At 40.3% G+C, this 27,116-nt stretch overlaps 1 protein-coding gene across 8 annotated transcripts in view; it reads left to right on the top strand.

The window, feature by feature from the left end:
• Nucleotides 1-27,116, top strand: part of mgat5 (alpha-1,6-mannosylglycoprotein 6-beta-N-acetylglucosaminyltransferase) — a 160,092-nt gene that overhangs the window by 22,665 nt on the left and 110,311 nt on the right. For 6 of the 8 annotated variants that reach the window (XM_043694045.1, XM_043694044.1, XM_043694046.1 and 3 more), the window contains exons 2-3: nucleotides 15,564-15,972; nucleotides 25,875-26,045. In XM_043694045.1, coding sequence (XP_043549980.1) covers nucleotides 15,732-15,972; nucleotides 25,875-26,045 — 412 coding nt within the window. In that variant the 5' untranslated portion in view covers nucleotides 15,564-15,731. Of the gene's footprint in view, nucleotides 1-15,563; nucleotides 15,973-23,771; nucleotides 23,794-25,874; nucleotides 26,046-27,116 lie in introns of those variants that run through there. The other 2 variants (XM_043694047.1, XM_043694049.1) reach the window with 2 other exon arrangements.

Here is a 27,116-nt window from a genome sequence, read left to right as displayed (position 1 = left end):
GTCATACTATAGGAAGGATGTGGAGGCACTGGAACGTGTGCAGAGGAGGTTTACCAGGATGTTGCCTGGTATGGTAGAAAGATCGTATGAGGAAAGGCTGAGGCACTTGGGGCTGTTTTTATTGGAGAAAAGAAGGTTTAGGGGTGACTTGATAGAGGTGTATAAGATGATTAGGGGTTTAGATAGGGTTGACCGTGAGAACCTTTTTCCACGTATGGAGTCAGTTATTACAAGGGGGCATAGCTTTAAATTAAGGTGGGGTAGGTATAGGACAGATGTTAGGGGTAGGTTCTTTACTCAGCGAGTTGTGAGTTCATGGAATGCCCTGCCAGTAGCAGTGGTGGACTCTCCCTCATTATGGACATTTAAGCGGGCATTGGATAGGCATATGGAGGATAGTGGGCTAATGTAGGTTAGGTGGGCTTGGATCGGCGCAACATCGAGGGCCGAAGGGCCTGTACTGCGCTGTATTCTTCTATGTTCTATGTTCCACCAAATATTTTGTGAGGCACATCTGATACTGGGCATGACTGTCTTTATTTGGGTGAATGCTGTCTGTAGATTAAAATTTGATCAGCCATGACCTTGTTGAATAGTAGAGTAGCTTGAAGGGCATACTCTTATTCCTGGTTTGTATGTGCAGTCAAAGTAAGCACTTTAAATCACAGGTGAAAGGAATGGCTAATTTTTCATGTGTCCCCATAAATTGCTGTCTCTTTCTCTAACTTTTAGCTCAATGTTTTTGCAAATTATTTATCTCCATATTAACTCACCTGCTTTATAAATCAAACACCTCATAGAATAAGATAGTTAACCCACTGACATCTACTTGAAGTAGTAGATTTGAGACAACGTGACAATTTGTTCTATCACATCTGATTCCTGAAATCGCCTGTGGAATTCCTCTCCTAACCTTTCTGGTTGAAACCATTTTTTTGTCTTTGATTTTCTTCTAGTATCTTCTGTAGAGTCGAAGTGAAATTGTGGATCACAGGCGTAATGTCAATTTTAATACATTCATGACACTGATCGCATGTTAATTTTTTATCCTTTATCCTGCAGTTCAAAGTTCAGCTTGTACAGTTTTGTCTTGTCTCCTAAGGAGCCTGAAGCCAAGTAATTGCACATTGTCTGACACCTTACTGCACATGTTTTTTGATTTTTAAGAAAAATTACCATTTCAGGTGTCAGATCGGGATCTCTTTGTAAGCCCTTCTCTTGACTTGTCCACTTCAGATCAGTTTGGAGGGTTAGCTTAGTTCATTGAGTAATTTAAATGCGCTATGTGAAGGGCTCTTACTCAAATCAGCTTTACAATCTTAACTTTGATTACATGAGGAAAGTCCATAACTCTGCCAGAGTGGAAATAAGAACCATTTCTGCAAATTGCAATAGAGGCCTTGTTAGTGCCAACTGTGTCTGATATATCATCAATTGTGATGGAAAGCAGTTTCTTGATTTGGAATGTTTTCCTCAAACTTGTATTTCTTAAATTTGTTGTAGATTTCCTCTCATCTTCACTTTTTTAATGGCAAAATTGTGAAAAAAGTTCTCCTTCAGTTATGCCTCTAAGGGGAAAAAGAACTCACCAAACCAATCTGCTAGGCTGTCAGTCATGTGGATTTGTAAAATCAAGCTGCAATGAAAAACATTCGCATTTCCTCAGATCTTGTTGCTGAAAGACATCGTCAGACAAAGATTTCATTTGTCTTGCTACTGCAAAGCACTAGTTGACATGCTCTGGATCACGTTACTACTTTGTTCTTAAAATCTTTTGGATAAAGCACTGCTGACCTCAATCATTACTTTAATTATTTCTTGAATAATTTCTTGTTCTTGCACAAATTGGCAAATGAGAGATGATGCTTCAGTGCAGGCCCTGGCTTTTGCTGCTGGTTTAGAAAAAATGATTCTTGAACCTTTAAAAGGGCCTTCAGCTCATGCATGTTTTCTCTAAAGTGTGCTTTTCAAGAGAAAATTATCCTTCAATTTACAATGCATCACTCTGCAGTGTCCTTCCAAATTCTCTTTTTTTACTTATTTATGTACCTTAGTGACATTTAAGGTTAAAACTCTTAGCAGTTGTGAAAAGAAGCTCCCTTTCGACATGGAAGTTGTTTTTTTTGTTTTTTTTAATATGGTCTGAGTTCGTCACTCATTATTGCTTCACCTTGTAGTTTGTGACGGTCATACTGCAAGTCGGCCTGTGGATCCTTGCTACTGGAACATCCAAAATGTTGCGACTGCCTTCAAGTGTTTGCAATTTGTTTCCAGAGCCCTTGGTTGGCTTGTATTGCTTGAATATTGAATACAGGGCAGCAACAAACCCTGTGTTTTTTTTCTTTGGTCCTGCACTGACCTATTAGCTAAGCAGCTGAAAGGGGAAGAAAAACTGCAAAGAAACAGTGCAAGCTGGATACTGTTGCAGAGAGTCTGCATGGACATAAGCTGAATAGCTTCCTCTGTTTCTATAACTAATATACTGACTTCACACATCACTTCCTAGGATATTTCTTATTTGTTTCCATGGCTACCAAAAAAAAACTTGCATTTTCTGCAATAATGGTCCATCTGGACCAAACTAAAAAACAATACAAGCCAGCAAAGTCTATTGAGTATGCACTTTTCACAATCTTGCAGCTTCCAGAAATGGAAGTTAAGCAGTGGTATAAAGGTTAGATAACGAGATTAACAGTCACGTTCGCAGGCAGTGAGAAATTCTGCAACTGACCAATCAATTGTGACCTACATGTTAAAGGCCAAATGTGTAAATGGTACACATTGCTGCCACTGTCAGTTGTGGAGAGAACTAATGTTCAAAGTGTTTGCTGGGGTACGAATCAAATAGGCTGCTTTATCCTGGGTGGTGTTGAACTGCTGGAGTGTTTTGTTTTGGAGCTGAAGTCATTCAGGCAAGCTGAAAGAATTTCATTGCATTTCTGAATTTTACCTTGAAGTGGTGAACAGATTTGAGGAGCTAGAATGCTCCATATAGGTGGGTTGCTCACTACAGAATTTGCACAAACTTGGTTTAGTCACTTTTTTGTAAGGATGCCCTGTTCAGTTTCTGGTCAAAGGGTGCCCTGTTGTTGATAGTGAATGTTTGAGTGATGGCAATGCTATTGAATATTGTTATGACACAGAGACAGACAGAATTAAATCTGCCTGCCTGCCTCTGTTTGCAAAGGAGTAAAACTAAAGCTTTTAAAGTTCCAGAAAGTTGACCTTCTGGGTTTCTAATTAGACTTTTGAGTAACCATTCTCGAACTCTGAATAATCAATTCTAGACACTGAATTTTTGGCTTAAGCAAAATAATTTATTAATAATAAGTAACTTAAGCAGAGCAAAATTAAACAATAAAGTAAATATTGCTTTCATCCCCAAGTGCGCACAAGACAGACAAAATTCAAGAATAAATAAAATGCTAATAATAAAACTAGCTAGATTACTTAAGTCTTCATGTTGCGAGTGTGGTGCTGCAAAAGCACAGCCAGTCAGGCAGCATGCGAGGAGCAGGCCCATCAATGTTTCGGGCAAAAGCCCTTCATCGGATTCTAGTACCACACTCTCAACTCCAGCATCTGCAGTCCTCACTTTCACCAAGTTTTCATGGTGTCATTCTGTGGCTGGGTGGTAGGACTGGTTGGACCTGGTTGCATTGGAAGCATTTTGAAGTTTGCTGTGTAACATCAAATTTAAATGCATAGATAACTTTGTCACTTTTTAGTGTTGTGACACTGCAACCTGTATAGGCACTGTGCCACCTAGTGGTGAAGATTGCAAATGCAACCTACCTCTTAACTCTTAAGTCCCATTTTGTGAGGACTCTGAACTAGTACAAAGTCTGGTCTAACAGCATCTCCAAAAATTATTCATCTTATTCCTGAGTACAGAGGTGGTCGTTCGGCCCATTGAATCTACACTGACCTGTCTGCACTTAATTCCAATTTCCAGTACTTGACACACAGCCTTGAATGGTGTGACATTTCAAGCACTTAGCCACATAGGGAAGATTTGTGAGGTGTCCTGCTTCTACTGCCCTCCAAGACTCTGCATTCCAGATTCCCACCACCATCTGGCTGAAAACAATATTTCTTCCAAACCCTTCTAAACCTCCTGCTCTTTACCTCTATCAGTATGCCATGTGGGACCTTGCACAAGGTTTTGATGACTTTCATATAAACTATCTTTATCTACACACCTGATCACGAACCATCAAAATTCAATCAAAATGTTAGGCATGACATGTGTCTGTCTATGCAAACTATTTTTCATCAAACTTTCCCTCTTTGAGTGAAGATTAATTCTGTCCTTCAGAACTTTCTCCAGTAGTTTCACTTAAACCTTTCCATTGCCATATGCCTTTTCCTTTTTAAGGCACTCCTTAAATCTACTTCATGACCAAGTTTTTGATCACCTGTCCAAATATTGTGCGTGTCTTGGTGTCAAAATTTACCTGAGAATATTCCCGTGAACTCTTTGTTTTTGAAATTTTGCTGTATAAATACAAATTATGGCTGCAACTGTATTGTACGTTTGTATGGTTATCACAATTTAACTTCTGCCAAAGTGCAAACCTTGAAAACTAATTGATATGTTTGATTAGCCTGTTGCGACATTATTTCCGAGTGCTGCAATTAATTCTGGTATGGATTGTGGTATAGATTGATCAAACAAATCTACTTGGGTTGTATCCTTGTTATCCGGAATTGCTACACTTTGTTTCACTTTGGTATCCAGCCATTCATTGCCCGAGTGCTTAACCATTGGATGCAGTTCCATGTTTTGAAGTGGTTATCCATCCATCTACTCTGCACGCTTCTAACAAACCTGCATCTTTGCCTTGTGGTGGCATAGCTAAATTTATAGATAGTACATTCAATTGTTCCTGTCCTTTTGTAGCTAGTCCACCAGTGCACTTCTCTTGCATCTGATGCTTTTTCTCTAAGGGGGTTTTAAATTAACAGAAACTGGTACAATCTGACAAATCCCTTCTGACTTGGCCTATTTCATCTCTGCCTTTCATTATATATTTGTAGGATTTGTTTTTCTCTAATATTTTCATCTTGTTTCCTTTCAACAATGCTTCCACCAACTACACTACTTTTGAAGTGTAGTCCATGTGGTGTAGGAAACTCAAGTCCATTTGGCGCACACTAAACTCTGTGATGTGATAAGTTTTTTTTTGTTTTTGTGATATGAGTTTTTAGTAAATATTGACGAGGGCATTAGAGATATTTTTTTTTTTAGGGGGGTGGCATGGCAGGGGGACAAAAGCAAGATCTCTCATCGACCCAAACTGACATGGGATTTTGGTTTCATCTTCATTGCAGCTGAAAGATAGCACCTGTGACTGTACAGCACACAGCACTGCACTGAAATGATCTTTCTGAAGATCTAGACTGCAACTTGAACTCAGTCCAGTGCTGAGGGTGCCGTCAACTGAGTCACAGCTGACACATGCAGGCATGGAAATTAACGAGATGACGAGACAATTCTGATTAGCTTGCTGAATGTAATTTTCTCTTAGTCATAGAGATGTTCATCATGGAAACAGACCCTTCGGTCCAACTGATCCATGCTGACCAGATATCCCAACCCAATCTAATCCCACCCGCCAGCCATCAGCCCATATCCCTCCAAACCCTTCCTATTCATATATCCATTCAAATGCCTCTTAAATGTTGCAATTGTACCAGCCTCTACCACTTCCTCTAGCAGCTCATTCTATACACGTACCACCCTCTGCGTGGAAAAAGTTGCCCCTTAGGTCTCTTTTATATCTTTCCCCTCTTCCCCCTAAACTTATGCCCTCTAATTCTGGACTCCCCGACCCCAGGAAAAGACTTTGTCTATTTATCCAATCCATGTCTCTCATAATTTTGTAAGCATCTATAAGGTCACCCCTCAGCCTCTGACGTTCCAGGGGAAACAGCCCCAGCCTGTTCAGCCTCTCCCTATATCTCAAATCCTCCAATCCTGGCAACATCCTTTTAAATCTTCTCTGAACTCTTTCAAGTTTCACAACATCTTTCCGAAAGGATGGGGACCAGAAATGCACGCATTATTCCAACAGTGGCCTAACCAATGTCCTGTACAGCCGCAACATGACCTCCCAACTGCTGTAGTCAGTACTCTGACCAATAAAGGAAAGCATACCAAATGCCGTCTTCAATATCCTATCTCCCTGCAACTCCGTTTTCAAGGTCCAAGGACTCCAAGGTCTCTTTGGTCAGCAATACTCCCTCGGACCTTACCATTAAGTGTATAAGTCCTGCTAAGATTTGCTTTCCCAAAATGCAGCACCTCGCATTTATCTGAATTAAACTCCATCTGCCACTTCTCAGCCCATTGGCCCATCTTGTCCAGATCCTGTTGTAATCTGAGGTAACCCTGTTTGCTGTCCACTACACCTCCAATTTTGGTGTCATCTGCAAACTTACTAACTATACCTCTTATGCTTGCATCCAAATCATTTATGTGAATGACAAAAAGTAGAGGACTCAGCACCGATCCTTGTGGCACTCCACTGGTCACAGGCCTCCAGTCTGAAAAACACTGCTACCACCCTCTGTCTTCTACCTTTGAGCCAGTTCTGTATCCAAGTGGCTAGTTGTCCCTGTATTCCTTGAGACCTAACCTTGCTAATCAGTCTCCCATGAGGAACCTTATCAAACACCTTGCAGAAGTCCATATAGATCACATCTACTGCTGCCCTCATCAATCCTCTTTGCTACCTCAAAAAAACTCAAGTTGGTGAGACATGATTTCCCACACACAAAGCCCTGTTGACTATCCCTAATCAGTCCTTGCCTTTCCAAATACATGTACACCCTGTTCCTCAGGATTCCCTCCAACAATTTGCCCACCGCTGAGGTCAGGCTCACCGGTCTATAGTTCCCTGGCTTGTCCTTACCGCTGCCCTTAAACCAAGACACCATGTTTGCCAACCTACACTCTTCCAGCATCTCACCTACGACCATCGATGATATAAGTATCTCAGCAAGAGGCCCAGCAATCACTTCTGTAGCTTCCCACAGAGTTCTCGGGTGCACCTGATCAGGTCCTGGGGATTTATCCACCTTTACCCGTTTCAAGACATCCAGCACTTCCTCCTCTAATCTGGCATTTTGCAAGATGTCACCATCTATTTCTCTACAGTCTATATCTTATCCCTTTGCACAGTAAATACTGATGCAAAATACTCATTTAGTATCTCCTCCATTTTCTGCGGCTCTACACAAAGGCTGCCTTGCTGATGTTTGAGGGGCCCTATTCTCTCCCTAGTTACCCTTTTGTCCTTAATATATTTGTAAAAACCCTTTGGATTCTCCTTAATTCTATTTGCCAAAGCTATCTCATATCCCCTTTTGCCCTCCTGATTTCCCTCTTAGGTATACTCCTACTTCCTTTCTACTCTTCTAAGGATTCACTTGATCTATCCTGTCTATACCTGACATATGCTTCCTTCTTAACCAAACCCTCAATTTCTTTAGTCATCCAGCATTCGCTATATCTACCAGCCTTTCCTTTCACCCAATATACTTTCTCTGGTTTCTCGTTATCTCATTTCTGAAGGCTTCCGATTTTCCAGCCGTCCCTTTACCTGCGAACATCTGCCTCCAATCAGCTTTCAAAAGTTCTTGCCTAATACCGTCAAAATTGGCCTTTCTCCAATTTAGAACTTCAACTTTTAGATCTGGTCTATTCTTTTCCACCACTATTTTAAAACAAATAGAATTATGGTCGCTGGCCCCAAAGTGCTCTCCCACTGACACCTCAGTCGCCTGCCCTGCCTTATCTCCCAAGAGTAGGTCAAGGTTTGCACCTTCTCCAATAGGTACACCCACCTAGTGAATCAGAAAATTGTCTTTAACGCACTTAACAAATTCCTCTCCATTTAAATCTTTATTACTATGGCAGTCCCAGTCTATGTTGGAAAGTTTAAAATCCCCTACCATAACCACCCTATTATTCTTAGATAGCTCAGATCTTCTTACAAGTTTGTTTCTCAATTTCCCTCTGACTATTAGGGGATCGATAACACAATCCCAATAAGGTGATCATCCCTTTCTTATTTCTCAGTTCCACCCAAATAACTCCTTGGATGTATTCCCAAGAATATCCTCCCTCAATGCTATCCCTTATCAAAAATGCCACATCCCTTCCTCTCTTGTCTCCCTTTTCTATCCTTCCTGTCCCATTTGTATCCTGGAAGATGAAGCTGCCAGTCCTGCCCATCCCTGAGCCATGTTTCTGTAATTGCTATGATATCCCAGTCCCATGTTCCTAACCATGCCCTGAGTTCATCTGCCTTCCCTGTTAGGCCCCTTGCATTGAAATAAATGCAACTTAATTTTTTGGTCCTACCTTGTCCCTGACTGTTTGACTCACTTCTGTTCTCAACTGTACTAGTCTCAGATTGATCTCTTTCCTCACGATCTCCCTGGGTTCCACTCCCCCACCTTACTAGTTTAAATCCTCCCGAGCAGATCTAACAAATTTCCCTACCAGTATATTATTCCCTTCCAATTTAGGTGCAATCTGTCCTTCTTGTACAGGTCACTTCTACCCCAAAAGAGATTCCAATGATCCAAAAGTATGGATCCTTCTCCCATACACCAGCTCCTCAGCCATGCATTCATCTGGTCTATCCTCCTATTCCTGTCCTCACTTAGCTCGTAGCACTGGGAGTAATCCAGATATTACTACCCTTGAGGTCCTCCTCTTTTTTTAAATTTATGCCTAACTCTCTGTAATCTCCCTTCAGAATCTCGATCTTTTCCCTTCCTATATCGTTGGTTCCAATGTGGACAATGATCTCTTGCTGGCTTCTCTTCCCCTGTGAGAACATTCTGCACCCTCTGAGACATCCTGAAGTTAGTCTGCAGTAAACCTTTGCTTTCACTGTGACTTTTCTAAAATCAGATTTCAGCTGTCTATTTCTCCCAGCTAAACTCAAAAGTCTTGACTTATGAATTCATCCTTAGTTCTTCATGTCATTGGCCAGACAAGCAATGCTTTAAGTTTTCAGCTGTCATTGTGGGAGGAGTCCATAGCAGTTCACTCCTGATCTCAAGTGATTTAGGCCTGTAGAAAATGTCATGTGAGCATTTGAGTAGCTTTAGCTAACTTTTTTTGTCTTGAACTGGTGTGGTATATGGGAAAATGACATTCCAGCAATCAATTTGATGGATGTTCTCTAGGTCTGCCTTTTTAAAAATCATTTTAGTCTTTCAAAAGCTGGTTAAAGTATTTCTTTTATGTTTTCAATCCTCCTTTCATGACAATTTTCCCTCCATTGTCTCCACAATGTTTAGAAACATTATCCTTTCTAAAAAGCAATATTGAAATGAGTAGAGAGGGTAGAGAGAGATAAGCTTTCTCCCCCCACCAGAGTGAAGGAGTCAATAACGGGAGGTCAAGGTTTCGAGGTAAGAGGTGAAAGGTTTAAAGGGGAATACACAGGACAAGTAGTTTACACAGAGTAGAGGGTGTCTGGAACGCATTGCCAGCAGAGGTGGTAGAGGCAGGCACGGTAGATTCATTTAAGAAGTGTCTGGACAGATGCAGGAGTAGATGAGGAGCAGAGAGATACAGATGCTTAGGAATTGGGCAACAGATTTAGACAGTAGATTTGGATTGGCTCAGGCTTGCAGGGCCAAAGGGCCTGTTCCTGGGTTGTAAATTTTCTTTGTTCTTTGCTTAACTGATTGATTGTGATTAAATGCTGAACTTTTGTTTCAAATTTGTCAACTGCCTTGAACAAAAGCAACTATAAGTACTCATTTCAATATTGCTTTATTGATTTTGTAAACCTCAATCAGGTTCCCCGCCAATCATCATTTTTCTAATGAAAACAAACCTAACCTACTCCAACCTCCCTTCATAGCTGGCACCTTCCATGCCAAGCAACATCCTCATAAACCTTCTCTGCACCCTTTCCTAAACATCCACATCCTTTTGGTAATGTGGTGACCAGGACTGTACACAGTAATCTAAATGCGGCTGAACCAATATGTTGTTCAATTTTGACATGACTTGCCAGTTCTTATACTCAATACCCCGTCCAATGAAGGCAAGCATACTATATGCCTTCTTGACTGCTCTATCCACCTGTGCAGCAACCTTCAGGGTACAATGGACCTGCACTCCCAGATCTCTCTGCCCATCAACTTTTCCCAAGGCTGTTCCTTTTACTGTATAATTCGCTCTAGAATTAGATTTGCCTAAATGCATCACCTCACATTTGTCTGGATTGAGCTCCATCTGCCACTTATCCATCCAACTCTCTAGTCTATTTATATTCTCCTGTATTCTTTGACAGTCCCTTATGCTTTCTGCTACTCCAGCAAACTGTGTTATCTGCAAACTTGCTGATCATACCAACAGTGCCCTCTTCCAGATCATTTATGTATATCACAAACAACAGGGCCCCAGCACTGATCCCTGTGGAACACCTTTCATCTTTCTCCATTTCGAGAAACTCCCTTCAACTACTACTCTCTGTCTCCTATTGCTCAACCAGTTCTTTATCCACCTAGCTCGAGCATCCTCCACACCATGTGACTTCACTTTCTCTTAGTTTATCATGGGGAACCTTATCAAACACCTTACTAAAGTACATGTATGTGACATCAACAGCCCTTCCTTCATCTAACAACTTGGTCATTTCCTCAAAGAACTCTATTAAATTGGTAAGGCTTAATCTCCCCCGCACAAAACCATGTTGTCTATCACTGATAAGCCCATTCTTTTTTAAATATAAATACATCTCATCCCTTAGTATCTTCTCCAGCAATTATCCCACCACTGACATCAGGCTCACTGGTCTGTAGTTACCTGGAATATCCTTACTACCCTTCCTGTACAGGGGGATAACGTGAGCAACCTTTTCAGTCCTCTGACGCCTCACCTGTACTTAAGGATGCCGCAAAGATATCTGTTAGAACCCCAGCTATTTCCTTTCTCGCCTCCCTCAACAACCTGGGATAGATCCCATCCAGTCCTGGGGATTTGTCCACCTTAACGTCTAGCCTACCCAACACATCTTCCCTACTTATGTCAACGTAATCCAGACTAATCAAATTTCTATCTCTAATCTCAAGGTTCATCATGTCCCTCTCCTCAGTGAACGCTGTTGCAAAGTAATCATTCAGAATCTCGCCCATTTTCTCAGGTTCGACACACAGCCTTCCTTCATGATCCTTTAGTTGACCAATCCTTTCTTTAGTTACCCTCTTGCTTTTTATATAAGAATAAAAGGCTTTGGGATTCTCCTTAATTCTGCTTGCTAAAGCTATTTCATTGACCCCTTTTAGCCCGCTTGATTCCTTACTTAAGACTGGTCCTACTCTTCCAATATTCCTCCAGGGCCCATTCTGTTCTTAGTTACCTGGAACCTTTGTATGCTTCCCTCTCCTCTTGGCTAGTTGTACAACTTCTCCTGTCATCCACGGTTCACAAATCTTGCCTTTCCTAGAGTCAGGAAAGTCAGCCACTTTCCTGAGCTCCTGCATCAAGCAAGAGGCACATGCCACGGGTCTGAAGTCCCCTGCCATTCCAAGCTTAGCTCTATATCAACTAACTAAAACCAAACAATGCACTTAAATATATGAAAAAGGAAAAAATAAAAGCCTTACCTTGCAGTGTCTTTTTCTTCTAGTTAGTGGGAGGGTGGGGGGAGAAGAGATACTATATGTGTAGTATCTCTAGTTTAGCTGCTACCCAAATATATACTAAATCCTTACCTTCCCAGCACCCTCCTAGTCTCCACGTCACCTCTGCTGTGTCTCCCGCTGCTGGACAGGAAAAACAATTAAATAATTACTGAGCAGGATGTGAATATAGTTTAAATTTTGAGTGCATTTCAGGAAGTTAAACTATATTTTCAGTGAATATTTGTATTAAGAATGCAGATTAAAAGAAGCAGCTTGTCATGTTAAACTTGGAGACAAAGAGTAGCAGTAAGCTTCAAGGTTCAAAGTGATTTAGAAACCCACGTAAACAACTACCAAAGTTGATTTTTAAAAAAACTTTATTATTTCTTGAATTGACAAGCACATGCATTTGTTGCTGATCCCTAACTGCCATCAAGCTGGTTGGCTTGATGAACCATTTTGAGGGCAGTTAAACATCAGTCCTGTTGCTGGAGTGTGGAGTCATGCATGTTGACCAGACTAAGTGAATATGGTAGACTTCTTTCCCTAAAGAACATTAATAAACTAGAAACATTTTCACATGAATTAATTCATTAAGCTGTAACACACAACTAATGATTCTGGCTTGATAAATTTGAGTTCAAATTCTACCAGTTGCTGTGATTAGAATTTTAACCTGTGTCCCCAGAGCATTAGACTGGTAATGGAAGTATAGTGACATAACCCTATTCCTCCTTGCCTCCCGACCCTGACCTTTTTGAGGGAAAGAGTAAAGTATGAGCATCACAGTTTGCAAGAGCTTTTAAAAAGTAAGTAGCTAAAGTTTTCATTAGTCTCAGAGGCAGATGCAAGAGGTGTTCTTATGCGAATATGGCTGGGGCATAGTGAAAATATTTCATCAGTTTTCATTGTAGGAGAGGAAAGTAACAAGCCAGAAATATAGGGTGTTCTGAAGAATGAAAACTTGCATTAGTTAATATCAGAAGAAATATCAGTGGTTAGCACTGCTGCCTCACAGTGCCTGAGACCCGGGTTCAATTCCCGCCTCAGGCGACTGACTGTGTGGAGTTTGCATGTTCTCCCCGTGTCTGCGTGGGTTTCCTCCGGGTGCTCCGGTTTCCTCCCACAGTCCAAAAAGATGTGCAGGTCAGGTGAATTGGCCATGCTAAATTGCCCGTAGTGTTAGATAAGGGGTAAATGTAGGGGTATGGGTGGGTTGCGCTTCGGCGGGTCGGTGTGGACTTGTTGGGCCGAAGGGCCTGTTTCCACACTGTAATGTAATCTAATCTAATCTAAATTGTAATCTAATCTAAATACTTGGGCTAAAATCTGGCAAATCTCCAAGCTCTGATTTATCCACATCCTAAGATTCTAAAGTGGGTAGCTGCAGAGATCATAGGCCATGATTTTCCAAACTTCCTTAGCAGTCCATCTGATTTTGAAATTAATAGAACTCTGTTATTGAAGAAAGGAGGCAGAAAGATAAAATGATGTACTCCAAGTCTTAGGTTGGCATCGTCATCGGGGAAAGCACTTGAATCACTTTTTACTTTGTGTTTAGAAAATGTGGTATTACCAGATAAGTCCGTGCTTTTGCCCAAGTGAAATCATTTTGACAAATTCATTAGCAATTTTTTGTTTGAAGTTCAAATGTTAAGATTGACAAAGGGGAGTAAGGAGCTGTTGTGTCCAGACATATGATGAAATGTTTCTGTAGCAGATGGGACTTGAACACAGGCTGTCTTTTTCAGAGATAGGGATTATCCACTGCACCACAAGTGGCTGTTGTATGCTTGAATTTTCAAAAGGCATTTTGAGGTGATACCCAAAAGGTTGATATGCAAGGTGAGAGTTCATCGAGTTGCAAAAATGTGTAAAAATGGATGGAGGATTAGCTGACGCACAGGAAGCAAGACATGGGGATGCCTTGGACACTTTAACATTTTTAGGCTGTGATCAGCAGAATACTGCAAGGATTGATGTAAGGGTATTGGCTATTGTATGTTAATGACTTGAGAACTGTGTAACTTAACTAAATTTGTTGATAAAGTTAACTCGAGACTGCAAAGAGATGTATGCAAATTAAGTAGGATAACAAGGTGGCAGATGGAATATGATATGGAGAAAAGAAGGTTATTCAGCTGGTAGTAAGAATAAAACACTTTTTTTTTAAAGACGTGTGAGCGTTTGGCACTCTCAGGATCTTGGTTGGATTTGCACAAGGAACATGTGAAATAAGCATGCAGCTGCAGCAAGCAGTTGGGAAGGCAATCTTGGGAGGTTTTTCATGGGCTCTTGGCCATTGTTGGCAAAAAGATTTGTTGCCTATCCCTTATTTCCCTTGTTACTGTAATGGCCTAGAAAGTCACAATTCAACAATCAAATGTCTATGTATCTGGAGTCCGATGTAGGCCAGACCAGATAAGGATGGAAGTAAAGAACAGTGGTGAATCTACAATATGGACATACAAATAAAAGGTCAATCATTTGATATTAAAGATGAGAAGTTGCTTTCTTGAAATTCTTGTGAATCTTTGAAATGCTGTTCCCTGGTAAATTGTGCATACTTTATTGCTTAATATATTTAAGCTTAGAGATTTTTGGTCTCTAATAGTTCACAGATGTAGGGCACAGGTAGTAAGGTGGCACTCAGGCCAATGACCGGCCAAGATTTTCTGATCAGCAGAGCAGGCTTGAAGAACATATATGAAATTCCGTTGCTCTTATTTCTGTGTTCAGTGTTCATTTAATGGTTCATTTGTGCTGTTTAGACCTAAGAAATGAATAATTCTGAATGAGAAAGTATTCTGTATTTTTAATGCTTGAAACAATTTGAACGTCACAATATGTAAAAGACAGCAGTGTAGTTACTTCATGTGGAAAAATGAAGTTGACTTAAGTGTAGTCTTCACAAGTACGATATTTAAATATACTAAGTAGAATCTGAAGTGTGGGAAATTATACAAAATTAAGTGAAGTGAGTGAGTAGTTCTGCATAAACTGCTCTGCAGCTATTTGATTGTCTGTCTGTCTGTCTGTCTGTCTGTCCTGTCTTAAATTTTGGTGAGGTGTGAAGCAGAACTGATTCAATTTAATTTTCCTTTGCTGGGAAGGTAAGGTTAAATTACTGTGTATTTTAATTATAGCTGAAAGTGAATAATTTGTTTGGCCTTGAGCTAGTTTCTTCAGTTTAAAAAGTCACTGGTCACCAGCAAATCTCAGTATAACAGGTGTGCTAAATTTGTGGACACCAATTAACAATGAAGTTAGTAACTTGTTAATTCGTGATCAGAATTTAACAGTACAGAACATGTATAATCAATGAGTCCATGTGATTCCAAACCACCCGTAGAACAAAGTAGTGAACACTGTGTTCAAATGGAAAGGAGGTAGTAATTTGTGATTTGCTCAATGTTATTTTACTTGCCAAGTTTGCTTTGTTAATAGTGTAGATTTATTTGCAATGTGAAAGCAGATCTTGCAATTTGAATAGTGTGAACAAATTATGCAGCACTTTACAAATACAAATTGAGTATATCCCGAGAGAACCTTTTTGAAGGTTTAGGTATTGCAATAACATTGGCAGTTGGGAACTTTTACAAAAAATTTAAAACTTTCAAGCCAACTTAGCAAGAGAAACGGGGGAAAACGCCAAACTAAGGGAAGCTAAATTTGGGTTTAATTATCAAATGTTACTAATACTTAAATTTCTTTGCAGACCATTGTTGCCTAATTATTGTTACTCTGGTGACCTCTTGTAACTAATGCAAACTTTTTAAAATTACAAGTGGATGAATCTGATTTCTGTTAAGGAAAATCTTTTTTGGATGTTCCTGCCTCTAAAATGGGTGGCATTTTCAATGCGCAAAAATATTTTGTGAATTTTTTTTTCTTTGCCCTAGGCTGGTTATGGCTGTGTAAATGAATCTGAACTCCTTGACTGAAGATGATTTTCCTAAAAGAAGAGCTTCACACATATGAACAGCAGCCAAATCTGGGTTCATAACCAATAAGATCATGTACTTTATTTATGCATATTTCACTCTGGAATAACTTCACTGCTGAAAATAATGGCGTCCTTTCATCTATGGAAGTTATCTTCACAAAAGCTAGGATTTTTTTTGGTAACGTTTGGATTCATATGGGGAATGATGTTACTGCACTTCACCATCCAACAACGGACACAACATGAAAGCAGTACAATGCTTCGGGAGCAGATTCTGGACCTAAGTAAACGATACATCAAAGCATTAGCAGAAGAAAACCAAAATGTCGCAGATGGGCCCTATGTTGGCACGATGACAGCATATGGCAAGTTACTCATCTTAATAGTTTCTAAAATATTGTTACATTTATATGAATTTTTAGTATTGATTTTAACTCTTTTAGTTTTAACTGATCTTAATAGAATCTAATTGGGTAAATATTAGCCTTTTTATATAAGGCATGGATTCAACCCATTGATCAAGTAATTTGTGCTATAGTTAATGTTAGGAATGCCACTCCAGTGATATTACACCGTCTTTGGGTTCTTTCAGCCAGCTTGAGTTAACTAGAATGCAATTATGATATCGTATTAACTTTAACAAAGAAAACAATTTTTTTTGTTTTTTTCCGAGGATATCCATGTCACAAGCTAAGTCAATTTATACACCCCTCCCTAATTTCCCTAAATATGTTGGTAAGCCACTGCTTTGAGCCTGGTGCATGTACAGCCATCAAGCTACACGTTGATTATTGAAGGAGTGGGAGCAGAGTTCGAAGTCAGGATGCGGAGACACCTGACTGGAAGCTAGCATTTCCTAGCTTTTATGTGTCTCCTGTTTTTGATCCTCTAGGTGTTTAGAAATGCAGGTAGTTGCTGTCAGAGGATCCTTGCCAGGTTGCTACAGTGCAACTTGTATGTGATATGCATTGCCACTGTGCATTGTTTTTGGAAGAAGTGCGTGTTTAAGCACTTTATAAAGCAGGTTGTCTTTTGCTTAATGGTTTCAAGCTTCGTGTGCTGTTGGAGCCACAGCTATTCTGGCAAGAGCAGAGTATTCCATCACTTTTTTTTGTAGATAGTGGAAAGGCTTTAGCGCATCTGGAGGTGTTACTCACTCTCACCTCAATTCCTAATCCCTGCCCTGCATTTATAATGACAGTATTTATGTGGCTGGCCCTTTTAATTTCAGATCAGTAATACCAACATTTACTCCCCCGCACGCCGCATATTGATTTTGGGGAATTCAGCAATTGATATCACCATTAAATGTCAAGAGGAGATAATTCATTAAATTTATTTATTGTTGAAGGTGGTAGTTGCCTTGCACTTGTGTGACATGACTGTTATTTGCCATTTAGTACCCAAACTTGGATGTTGTCTAGGCCTTGCTGCATATGGAAACTGGCTTCTTCAGTATCTGAGGAATAACCAATTGTTCTGAAGTAATGTGCAATAATTGGTGAACATGCACACTTCTGACCTTGTTATAACAAAAGGATAGCCACTGAAGCAATTGAAGCTGCCAAGCCCTGAATAACTCTTGCAACAGTATTGCGAAATTCAGATAAATGATCTCCAACAATCACAACCAACCACTACCTTTTTCATACATATTTCTTCAACTAGTAGAGAGTTTTCTTTGATTTCCAATGACAAGAATTTTGCTCCTTGATACTAAACTTAGACAAATTTTGCTTTGACTCCAAGAACAGTCACACTCCTCCCTCACTCCTTTTCTGGAGTTTAGCTCCTTTGTCCATATCCAATGCAGTTCTGTTTCATTTTTAGCAGATGTAGCCATCTCTCCTTATTTTTTTTAAGTCCAGTAGAGACAATTTTCTGTGATTCAAGAAATCAGCAACTAGAATTTCTTTGGAAATGAGGAACAGTAAATTTCTACAAGTATTTTAAATGCTGAGTAAATTTTAATGTTGATCGCCTAGATAGACATTGAGGAGTTAATAGCAGATGAGCAAGAAGCAGATTAAATAAGCAAGTATTTCACTCCCTCCTTTTATAGGGAATATAAAAATTCCAGTAATAGCTGAAAATCAGAAGATGGAAGAAGGAGAGGAATTTATTAAAATTTAGTACTACTTCCCTATTGATTATACGTGAACTCATGGAGTTGTGGGATGTTAAATTCGTAAGCCTTGATGGATTTCCTCCCAGAATTTTGAAGTGTGCCAATGAGGTAGTAGATGCATTAGAATTCTCTAAAGCTTGCTAGAGTTTGGAAAGGTTCCATGAGGCACAAGGTGTGTATATGTAAACTTTTCATTGACCAAAGGAAGCAGGCAGTAGAAAAGGAAATTATTGCCAATTAGATTGATATCAGTAATGAGGAAGGTGTTAAAATCTGTTAGGAGGAAAGTTTTTATAGTTGAGTAATCAGGAAGATTGTGAAACAAATTATTTAACCAATTTATTGACTTCTAGTCATATACACAGGAACAGACCTTTCGGTACGACTCATCTGACCAAAGTTTCTCAAACTAAACTTGTCCCATTTGTTGCTTTTCCTCTTACCCTTTATCATTCATGCGCTTGTACAAAAGTCTTTTAAATGTTGTAACTGTACCTGTGTCTATCACTTCCTCTGGCAGTTCATTGCATGTGCAAACCATCCTTTGTATGAAAAATGTTGCCTCTCTGGTCCCTTTTTTAAAATCTCCTTTAAAATTATGCCCTCTAGTTTTGAACTCCCAACCCTAGAGAAGAGACAGGTTGTTCCCCTTCTCTATGACGCTCATGACCTTTATAAACCTCTGTAAGCTCACCCCTCAACTTATAATGCTCCAGTGAAGAAGTCCCAGCTTATCCAGCCTCTCATAACTCAAGCCCACCAGTCGTTATAATATCTTGTACATCTTTACTTCAGCCTCTCCAATTTAATGATATCCTTCCTATTGTAGGGCGACTAGACCTGTACACAGTACTCCAAAAGTGGCCTTGTCAACATTCTGTACAACAGCAACATGAAGTTCCAACTCCTAAACTCTGAGCAGTAAAATATAATGCATGTTACTTCTTGAAGAGGAGTCTGCAGATGTCCTGTACTTGAATTTTAGAATGTATTCAATAAGATGCCAAATAAATTTTTTATGCAGAAGGAGATAACAACAAATTATGGTGTTATAAGATTGTCTTCACGACCCAGGACCATCCCCTGCACTCTGCATAGGATGATCTAAGTTTGGCAACAGTGACTTCTGTAGAGGTTTGTGTCTGTTATGAGCACTTGGCACATGAGATGATGGGTGCCCATGTACTCCCAGTTGTGTCCCCTTGTCCCCATAGTGGAACTCCAGAATTTTTTTTAGCAGAAGCTTAGTCATTGAGAGTTCAGAAAGCATTGAACAGTTGGGATTTCTTGTGCTTTGCTTTGACATTGTGGAGATTAAAACCAACTCCAGCAATTGACAGGAATGTGAAGCAATGGTACCAAGATTCCTTCCAAGGCATCCTTAAGGAGTTAAGAGGGAAGGAGGCCTTTTCTTCCAATTTTAGCTCCCCTTGCAGAAGTGGTTATAAGATTCTGACTCTGCGCTGGCTGGGTGTGGAGGTGATTCTTTCGGCTTATGCTAAGGATGTGCGATTCACGTTCGTGGATCTTGAGGAGGATGTGTTGCCAGGAGGTCTACTCTGCAGCTGCATTCATAGGGATCAACTGGAATAAATTTTAACTACAGGTTGGTCTGTAGAAAATTGACCCTGCCATTGAAGTCCAGGCAGAGAATTACTCATTCTTCTAACTCGCTATCCAGCTTTGTCTGCTGAGGAATCTGACAGTAAATTCACAAGAGTTGGAAACCAAGGTGTCTACTCGTGTAGAATGCTGGACAGAACTGCTCCAAGTGTTGTCTTGCAGGGTTGAATGATCATAAACCAGCGGAATGCTGCTAACTGCAATACCAGCTGGCCTCTTTGGTCCTTCCACTGGAGTTTGTCACCAAACCTAACCAAAGAAAATCAACTCAATTTTTCTGGGACAACTAAACTGGATATTGAATTTCCCACTTGGCTAGGATAGTCAGGTGTTGGTGAACCTCTGCACCTCCAGATAGTGACTTTTCACCTTTTTTTAGATTCTGCAATATTTTGTACTTTTTGTTGCCATCTCCAAAGTCGTGTACTCTGACATATTTTCTTCCACCAGATGCATGGCAATCATTCCAACGTAGTTTTAGTTTATGGAGTGGATGTGTCTTCAGGCCGCCTTCCAGGAATTTCTCATTTTAATTTGACTTGATCAAGCTTTGGGGCATGGTCAGTTCTTGCTGGAGTGCCCTCCATATAAAGATGCCAGCTGTTGTAAGGGACCTGATGTTCAGAACTTGTACCTTCACCAGTGGCATTTTAGCTTGCTTGTGGAAGTGTTCAGGATGCTGGGGTGATTAGACTTGGATGTGTTGGATGGAGGAGTGGTGGGCTCGATGACATTGGAGCAATAGGGTGTTAGTAAATGGCCAGTGTAAGGCTTGAACCATCTAGAACCTCCTTACTATGGTACTCAGGCCACAAATGCACAGGAGATTGAGGTGCCTCAAACAAACCGCAAGCTTCTGGATGAGCTGACCCATCTGTCCAGAACTTGACAGTGGCCCTGAATACCAAACATTCCTTGCGATTATGCAGCCAATAATTTGAGCCATCTCCAAGAAATTCCTTCATGCCTTATTTAAAATGGCAGCTCCACTGCTGCTGCACGCTCCTTTTTTATTCTGTTTTCCACCTGGCTATGCCTCACTAGCATTTTACATTCCGGCTGCAAGATCCCTAGTGGAGGGCCTTTTATAAGGAGCAACAGTGTATGTGGCAGTCCAATGCCACAAACATTTGAGAAGATTCATTTGTTGTCAAGGCACATCACTTCTGTGAATGAAATGATATTTTGTTTATTTTGGTTGGTTTTGTTTGCAGTCCCTGTTAAATTTGACAGAAGTACATTTAAATTATGGTTGCTCTTCAGGTCACGCTTCTAAGTAATAGGCAAACTTTTCAGAGCAGGTTGGACAGTTTGGAGGGCAAACCCATAGGCCTGCCCTAGTGCCTGGCCAATGTGGCCAGGAACAAGAAAAGGTTCAGGTAGTTGGCCATGACAAGGTTGCAGCACACATCTGTACTCTGGTGTCTGTGGTGTCCACAGGTACAATGGTAGCCTTTGAGTACCAGTGCATCACCCTGGAATGATATTTGAATTTAATTTTCAAAAGCTGCTCTTGACCATTTTTGTATTTTTCATACAATCCCTCCAACAGGAGTTGTCTAAACAATAACTTTATTATTTTAAAATACAAGGTTAGCAGCCTGGCTTGCAGAAAATACTGTCCGTAACTGTTTGCTTTTTTTCTTGCTTGACAGAATATGATAGAATGGAGTCACATCAGGATCTGCTCCAGAGGTCTCTGCATTTTGCAATGCGATCAGTGTCTTAGATGAGGGAAGTGAAGTAATGGTAAATAAGCTTCTAGGTGACACCAAGATAGCTAAGATGCCTTGTGGGGAAAAAAAACATGAGGTTGTAAACCAGTTGAATGAACGAGCAGATGTGTATATAAAGTAGGAAGATGTGAAGCTGTTCATTTTGGCAATAAGAATAAAAGGTGCAGAGTAGTTTTTAAAGGGTGAATAAGTGCAGAATTCCAAGGTGTAGAGGGATCAGGTGTACGAGTGAATGATTCACCAAGTTAGTACACAAGTGCAGCAAATAATTAAGATATTGGGATACTATATTAGGAGCGGAATTGAATATAAAAGAAGCATAACATCCTTAGTCTCACCAGTACCCTGCATAAAATTATGTTTCAAATGTAGTTTTAATCTTTTTAAGGAAACATAAATGCATTAGAGGCGTTTGAGAGGAGCTTTAACTGAATTGATAGCTGGAATGAGTGGGTTGTCAAATGAAGATAGATTGAGCAGGCTGAGTTGAGAGGAGTGGCTTCATTGAAGTGTACAAAATCTTCATCATAAAGTGGATGTGGAAAAGGTGTTTCCTCCTGGGGAAGCGATGCATCAATATACTTTTTTAATCCAGAAATGTTCTGGGGGTCTGGGTTCAAATCCTGCCACATCAAATGCTGGAATTTGCATTCAATTTAAAAATCCTGGAATTAAGAATCAACTGACCATTTAGTTCACTAATGTCTTTCATGAAAGGAATTCTGCCATCCTCACCTGGTCTGACTTGCATGTGACTCTGGACCCACAGCAATGTTGTTGACTCTCAATTGCCCTGTGAAATGGCCTAGCTAGCCATTCCATTCTACCGACTGCTATGAAGTCTCAAAGAAGTTAGAGCAGGAGGACTGCTGTAGTTCAAGAAGGCAAGAAGAGAAACCAGATTTTGTTTTGAGTTACTGTAAACAGAAACTCGGGAGTTTTGCTCGATTGTAATCAAATAAGTGTAATTGCTACAAAAGGAGGCCTGTCCTTAAAACTCACCGTGATCCTGAGATGAAATAACTCCCAATATTTGAGAGTTTGCTAATTGTTCTTTCTAAAGCATTTGAAGTAGCTCTAAAAATTTAGGCTGACTTTTCTTCTTTTGGGCATGCGGATGCTATTAGGTGTTTTCAAAATATTGGACTCTCTTTTTCTAATCTGTAAAAATTGGCAACCACAAAATAACCAGAAAATAGTTTTTTATATTTTAAGACTGTTTCAGTAATGCAGTCCACTGGGCATACTTTGTTTTATTTTTAAATGTATGTTTTTGAGTGAACACCATTTTCAGGTATATTAATCAGACTTCACGGAAGTTGCCATTTTGTTTTGACCCTTGTTAAAGTGAAAGCAGTTTTGTGCTTCTCAAGTCTGTGTATCCACACAGCCTCAAAAGGCCTAAAATTGAACACTGGTTGTTGATACTTGCTCAGTAATTCATTCATTTTGTGAATGTATTATTGTTCAGCCAAACTAAAATAGCACAAGACGCTTAAGAATCCATGTTCACGGTTCTGTCTTAATGTGCTTGAATGTCATATTTTTTCGAAAAGTAAATCTAATTCCTGAATTCTCCTTCCACCATATTTTGTAGCAACAAATTCTACATTTCAACAATTACTCGGCAAAGAATACTTCTCTAAACATTTTTTTAAAATTCCTGCATGGGAGGTGGGTATCACTGGCTGTCCCTAATGCACGTAGGAATGAGCAGTTCAGTGTGGTGTACCTTGTCGGCTATCTTGCTAGGTTGTAGAGGTCTTGGGTTTGGAAAGTGCTGTCTGTGAAGCATTAGATGGTTGCAGTGATGATACAGATGGTATCCATTGGTGCTATGGTGTGTCTGGGGAAGGGAATGAATGTTGAGCATATTAGATGGGGTCCCAATCAAGTGGATTGATTTATTGTGAATGAATTTGAGATGAGTGTGTTGTTGAAGAATATATTTCTCACTTCTGACTTGTACTTTGTAAATGGTGAACAGGCTTTGACGAGTCAGGTGAGTTAGTACCCACAGAATTCCTAGCCTCTAACCTCTCCTTTATAGCTAAAGTATTTATTTGGCTGTTCCATTTTGGTTTCTGCGAAGTGAGAACCCTGCATGTTGATTTGTGGGGTATTCAGCTAAGGTGATATTGTCAAAGATTGGTGGTTGGAATCTGTCTCTTTAAAATTGGTCGTTGGCACCACACAAGTGCCAGCCAACGTCAGCCCAAGGCTGAATATTATCCAGGTCTTGCTGCATTTTGGCCAGGAACTGCTTTAAGTATCTGATGAGTTCACAGATCTGAGCATTATAAAATCATCAACAAATATACCCACTTCCTACCTTGAGGTAGGCACAGTAGTTGATGCACTGTTGGAGGTGGTTGGAACACTACTCCTGATTTAATTATTGCACTGATACCCTGTGGCTTAGCTGAATGACCTCCCAACAGCCATGAGCATAAACCTTTTTTGCTAGGTGTGATTCTAGTGAAAAATCTTTTATATGATTCCATTTTTAATTTCAATTTCTTTAGGGCTTCTTGGTGCCGCATTCACTATGAAGTGTTGCCATGATATTAAGTGTAGCTGCCTTAACTTTCCCTCTTGAGTTCCATTCTTTTGTCCTTAGTTGGGCCCAGGCTGTAGGAGGAGAGAAGCAATGCAAGCCTTGCTGAACCTCAGTAGTAATCTTCTCGTGGGCAGTTGAGGTAAGTGTTGTTTGATACTGCTGTCAATTACCATTTCTATCACTTTAGAGTCGAAGTAGGGTGTATTCAGCTGGGTTGTATTTGTTTTCTCCTTTCTTTGGACAGAACATACTTCCACAACCTTCCACGTTGGATGGTAATGCTGTAACTACAGGAATAGCTTGCAGAGGTGCACAGCTATAAAGCACCAGCCTTCAATATATTTCCTTGAATACTGCCAGAGACCATAGCCTTTGCAGGGTACAGTGCCTTCCAATTGACAAGTCATGACTAGTGGGTGCTACAGGGTCCATCCCACGGGGGCTTCAGGCCCCAAAAAATTACAATTGATCTTAATGACTTGGATATAGGGATAGAAGGTAGTAGAGCCAAATTTGCAGATAACACCTAAAATAGGTAGGGAAGTAAGTAGCCATGAAGCAATAAGAAATTTGCATATCCATATGGATTGCTTGGGTGAATGGACCAAAATTTGGCAGATCGAGTTTAACTTCAATCCATTTTGGTTTGAGGAATAAAGAGGCAAGTAATTATCTAAGTGGAGAGAAAATGAAACCTGCTTTGGTGCAGAGGGATCTGGGTGTCCTCATGCATGAATTACAGAAGTGTAATTTACATGTACAGCAGATAATGAGGGCAAATGGAATTTTGGCATTTATTGCTAAAGATATGGAGTACAAAAGCAGGGAAGAGTTGTTGCCTGGAACATCTACATCACAATGTGTACAGTTTTGGTTCCCTTACTTGAGGAAGGATGTGATTGCATTGCAGATAGTTCACCAGATTAATTTGAAAAACAAAAGGCTTGTGTTGAGGAGAAATTGAACAGTTTAGACCAAAACTTACTAGCGTTTCAAAGAATTTGGGGAGATCCAATTCAGGAATGTCAGATACCGAAGGGAATTGACAAAGTAGACTGGCTGTTTTCCCCTTTGTGGGGCAAACTAAAATGAGATCATGAGGTCATAGTTTTAGGCTAGGTGATGGCAGATTTAAAACCGCTGAGAAGGAATTAATTTGCTCAAGGTTGTGAATCTGTGGAAACCACTACCCAAACATGAAGAGTATCTTCAATGTGAAGCTAGACATGCTTGCTCCTGATTTCTGCTACAGATAGGTTGATGAGGGCAGAAACCACTTTGTTTTTGTGTCTTGGTGGATTCTTCATCACCTGCCACTGGATGCTCAGGTTTTCCATGTGATTTTGGATTTGGCCAGTCTGGTCACTGGTGCTACCTGAGCCACTTTTGCTGACAGACATTGAAGTCCCCACCCAGAGTAAATTCTGTATTCTTACCACCCTCAAAGTGGTGTTCAACATGGAGCAAAACTGAGTCATCAATTGATGGTGATGCGTGGTAATCACAGATGTCTTCGCCCATACGTGACCTGATGATCATCTTATGTTCCAGACTCTAAACGCAGCTCCCCCCTCATACCATTGTGCTCTCACCTCTGGTCCGGTCAGTAGGATTGGACAAACTCCTGAATGAAGGTGGTATTTGGGATGCAGTTGTAATCTCAGAATCACGTGTTGCATGTTGTCAGGCAGTTGTCTAACCTGTCTGTGGGACAGCTCTTTCAATTTTAGGATAAATAGCAAGGTGTTAATAAGGAGTAGTAAGTAGAATTAACAGAACTTTGTGTATCTTTGTTTCCTGTTTGGTTGATTGTCGACAATACGTTTATCACCATTTGGTGAGCTTTTAATTCCAGATTCATTAATTCGATTCCGATTTCACCATTTACCATGATGGTTTTGAGCTCAAGTCCTCAGTGACGGTGACAAACTGTGATAACTCGGATATATCTTACCCCCTCATATAATCTTTTGGAAGCATACTACAGAAGTGCATAATAAAAGATTATTCACTTGAGTTAAATTTACTGTTTGTATAGTCTATTATGAGCATGGCTGCACTTTTTTGGCATCTTTGGGTGCTCTTTAGAAGTATTGCGCCCCCCCCCCCCAAGGATCATATGTTCCTTTTGTAATTTTGAGGAAAAGATTTTGTTCCGCATTAGTCAAATTTGTTAACAGAAATCTCACTAAAATTAATTTATATTTAAATATTTTCCAGATTTGAAGAAGACATTGGCTGTTCTCCTTGATAACATTTTACAACGTCTTGGAAAATTGGAGTCAAAAGTAGACAACCTGATGATTTTAAATGGGACAGGTATAAATTCTACTAATGCTACAAGTACTGTGAGCCCCAGCTCTGTCACTGTTGAGAAGGTTAATGTGGCAGGTAAGTACATAATCTTTGTCTATAACCCATTTAAGTGGCACATATTTAATTTCCTTTGTAGAAAGTTAGCCACAATGTTTTGCTTAAACAATTAGAGCAAAGCAATAAGAGCAGGCCGTACTTCCTGGGTACCTTTTTTAAACTTGGAAGAGCTTTGACATTTCTATTGACTATTTTGCATTTAGTTAATTCCCTTTTTTTTTTTTTCCCTCTGTCTGTTTTGCAAATTCATTTCTTTTCCTGTTCACCTCTTTGAATTGTCATTTGCACTGGTGTGTCTCAGGATTAAAGAAGACACCTCATTTCATTGAAATCAGGACTGACTTGCTTGTAGCAAGTAAATTATTAAACCAGCTTTTGGACTTTCTGAACTGGGAACCTTGAAGGGCCAGTACCTGGAATGTAAATAAAAGCAAAATGCTGCAGATGCTGGAAATCTGAAATAAAACCAAGCGGGAGAAATTCAGCAGGCTTGGCAGCATCTGTGGAGAGAGAGAAACGGGAAGAAGAGTGATGCTGGACTTGAAATGTTAACTTTTTCTTATTACCCCTGCTCCTCTCTGGGCACTGCTTAATCCACGCTCCAATTGCATGGTGGTTAGTGTGGCGGAGGAGAGTGGGGGGGCAGGGGGTAGGTTGGTGGAGAGAAGTTTAGAGAGTGGTGATAAGGAAAGGACCAAGAGATGCTGTTGAAATGGCAGGATTTGGAAAGCTGGGCAGGGCTAGAATGGTAGGGAAATCAATGATGGGTAGGAGATGGGGATGGGATTGGGGTAGAATGAGGGGGAAGAAAGAGGACTGGAGGAGGAGAGATGAAGGCTAAAATTGGAGGGGGAAAATAAAGGCCAGGAGATTGAAAGGGGCCCCTTTGGGTTGGGGTAAGGTAGAATGAGGTAAATTCGAAGGGTGGGAAGACCATTAGGATGATAGAACACTAGAACAGCACAGAACAGGTCCCTCAGCCCACGATGTTGTGCTGACCACTGATCCTCATGTATGCACCCTCAAATTTGTGACCGTATGCATGTCCAGTTGTCTCTTAAATGTCCCCAGTGACCTTGCTTCCACAAC

This window comes from Chiloscyllium plagiosum, chromosome 7 (genome assembly GCF_004010195.1).
Source record: "Chiloscyllium plagiosum isolate BGI_BamShark_2017 chromosome 7, ASM401019v2, whole genome shotgun sequence".
Taxonomy (NCBI): domain Eukaryota; kingdom Metazoa; phylum Chordata; class Chondrichthyes; order Orectolobiformes; family Hemiscylliidae; genus Chiloscyllium; species Chiloscyllium plagiosum.
This window is presented reverse-complemented; position numbering and strand designations above follow the sequence as displayed.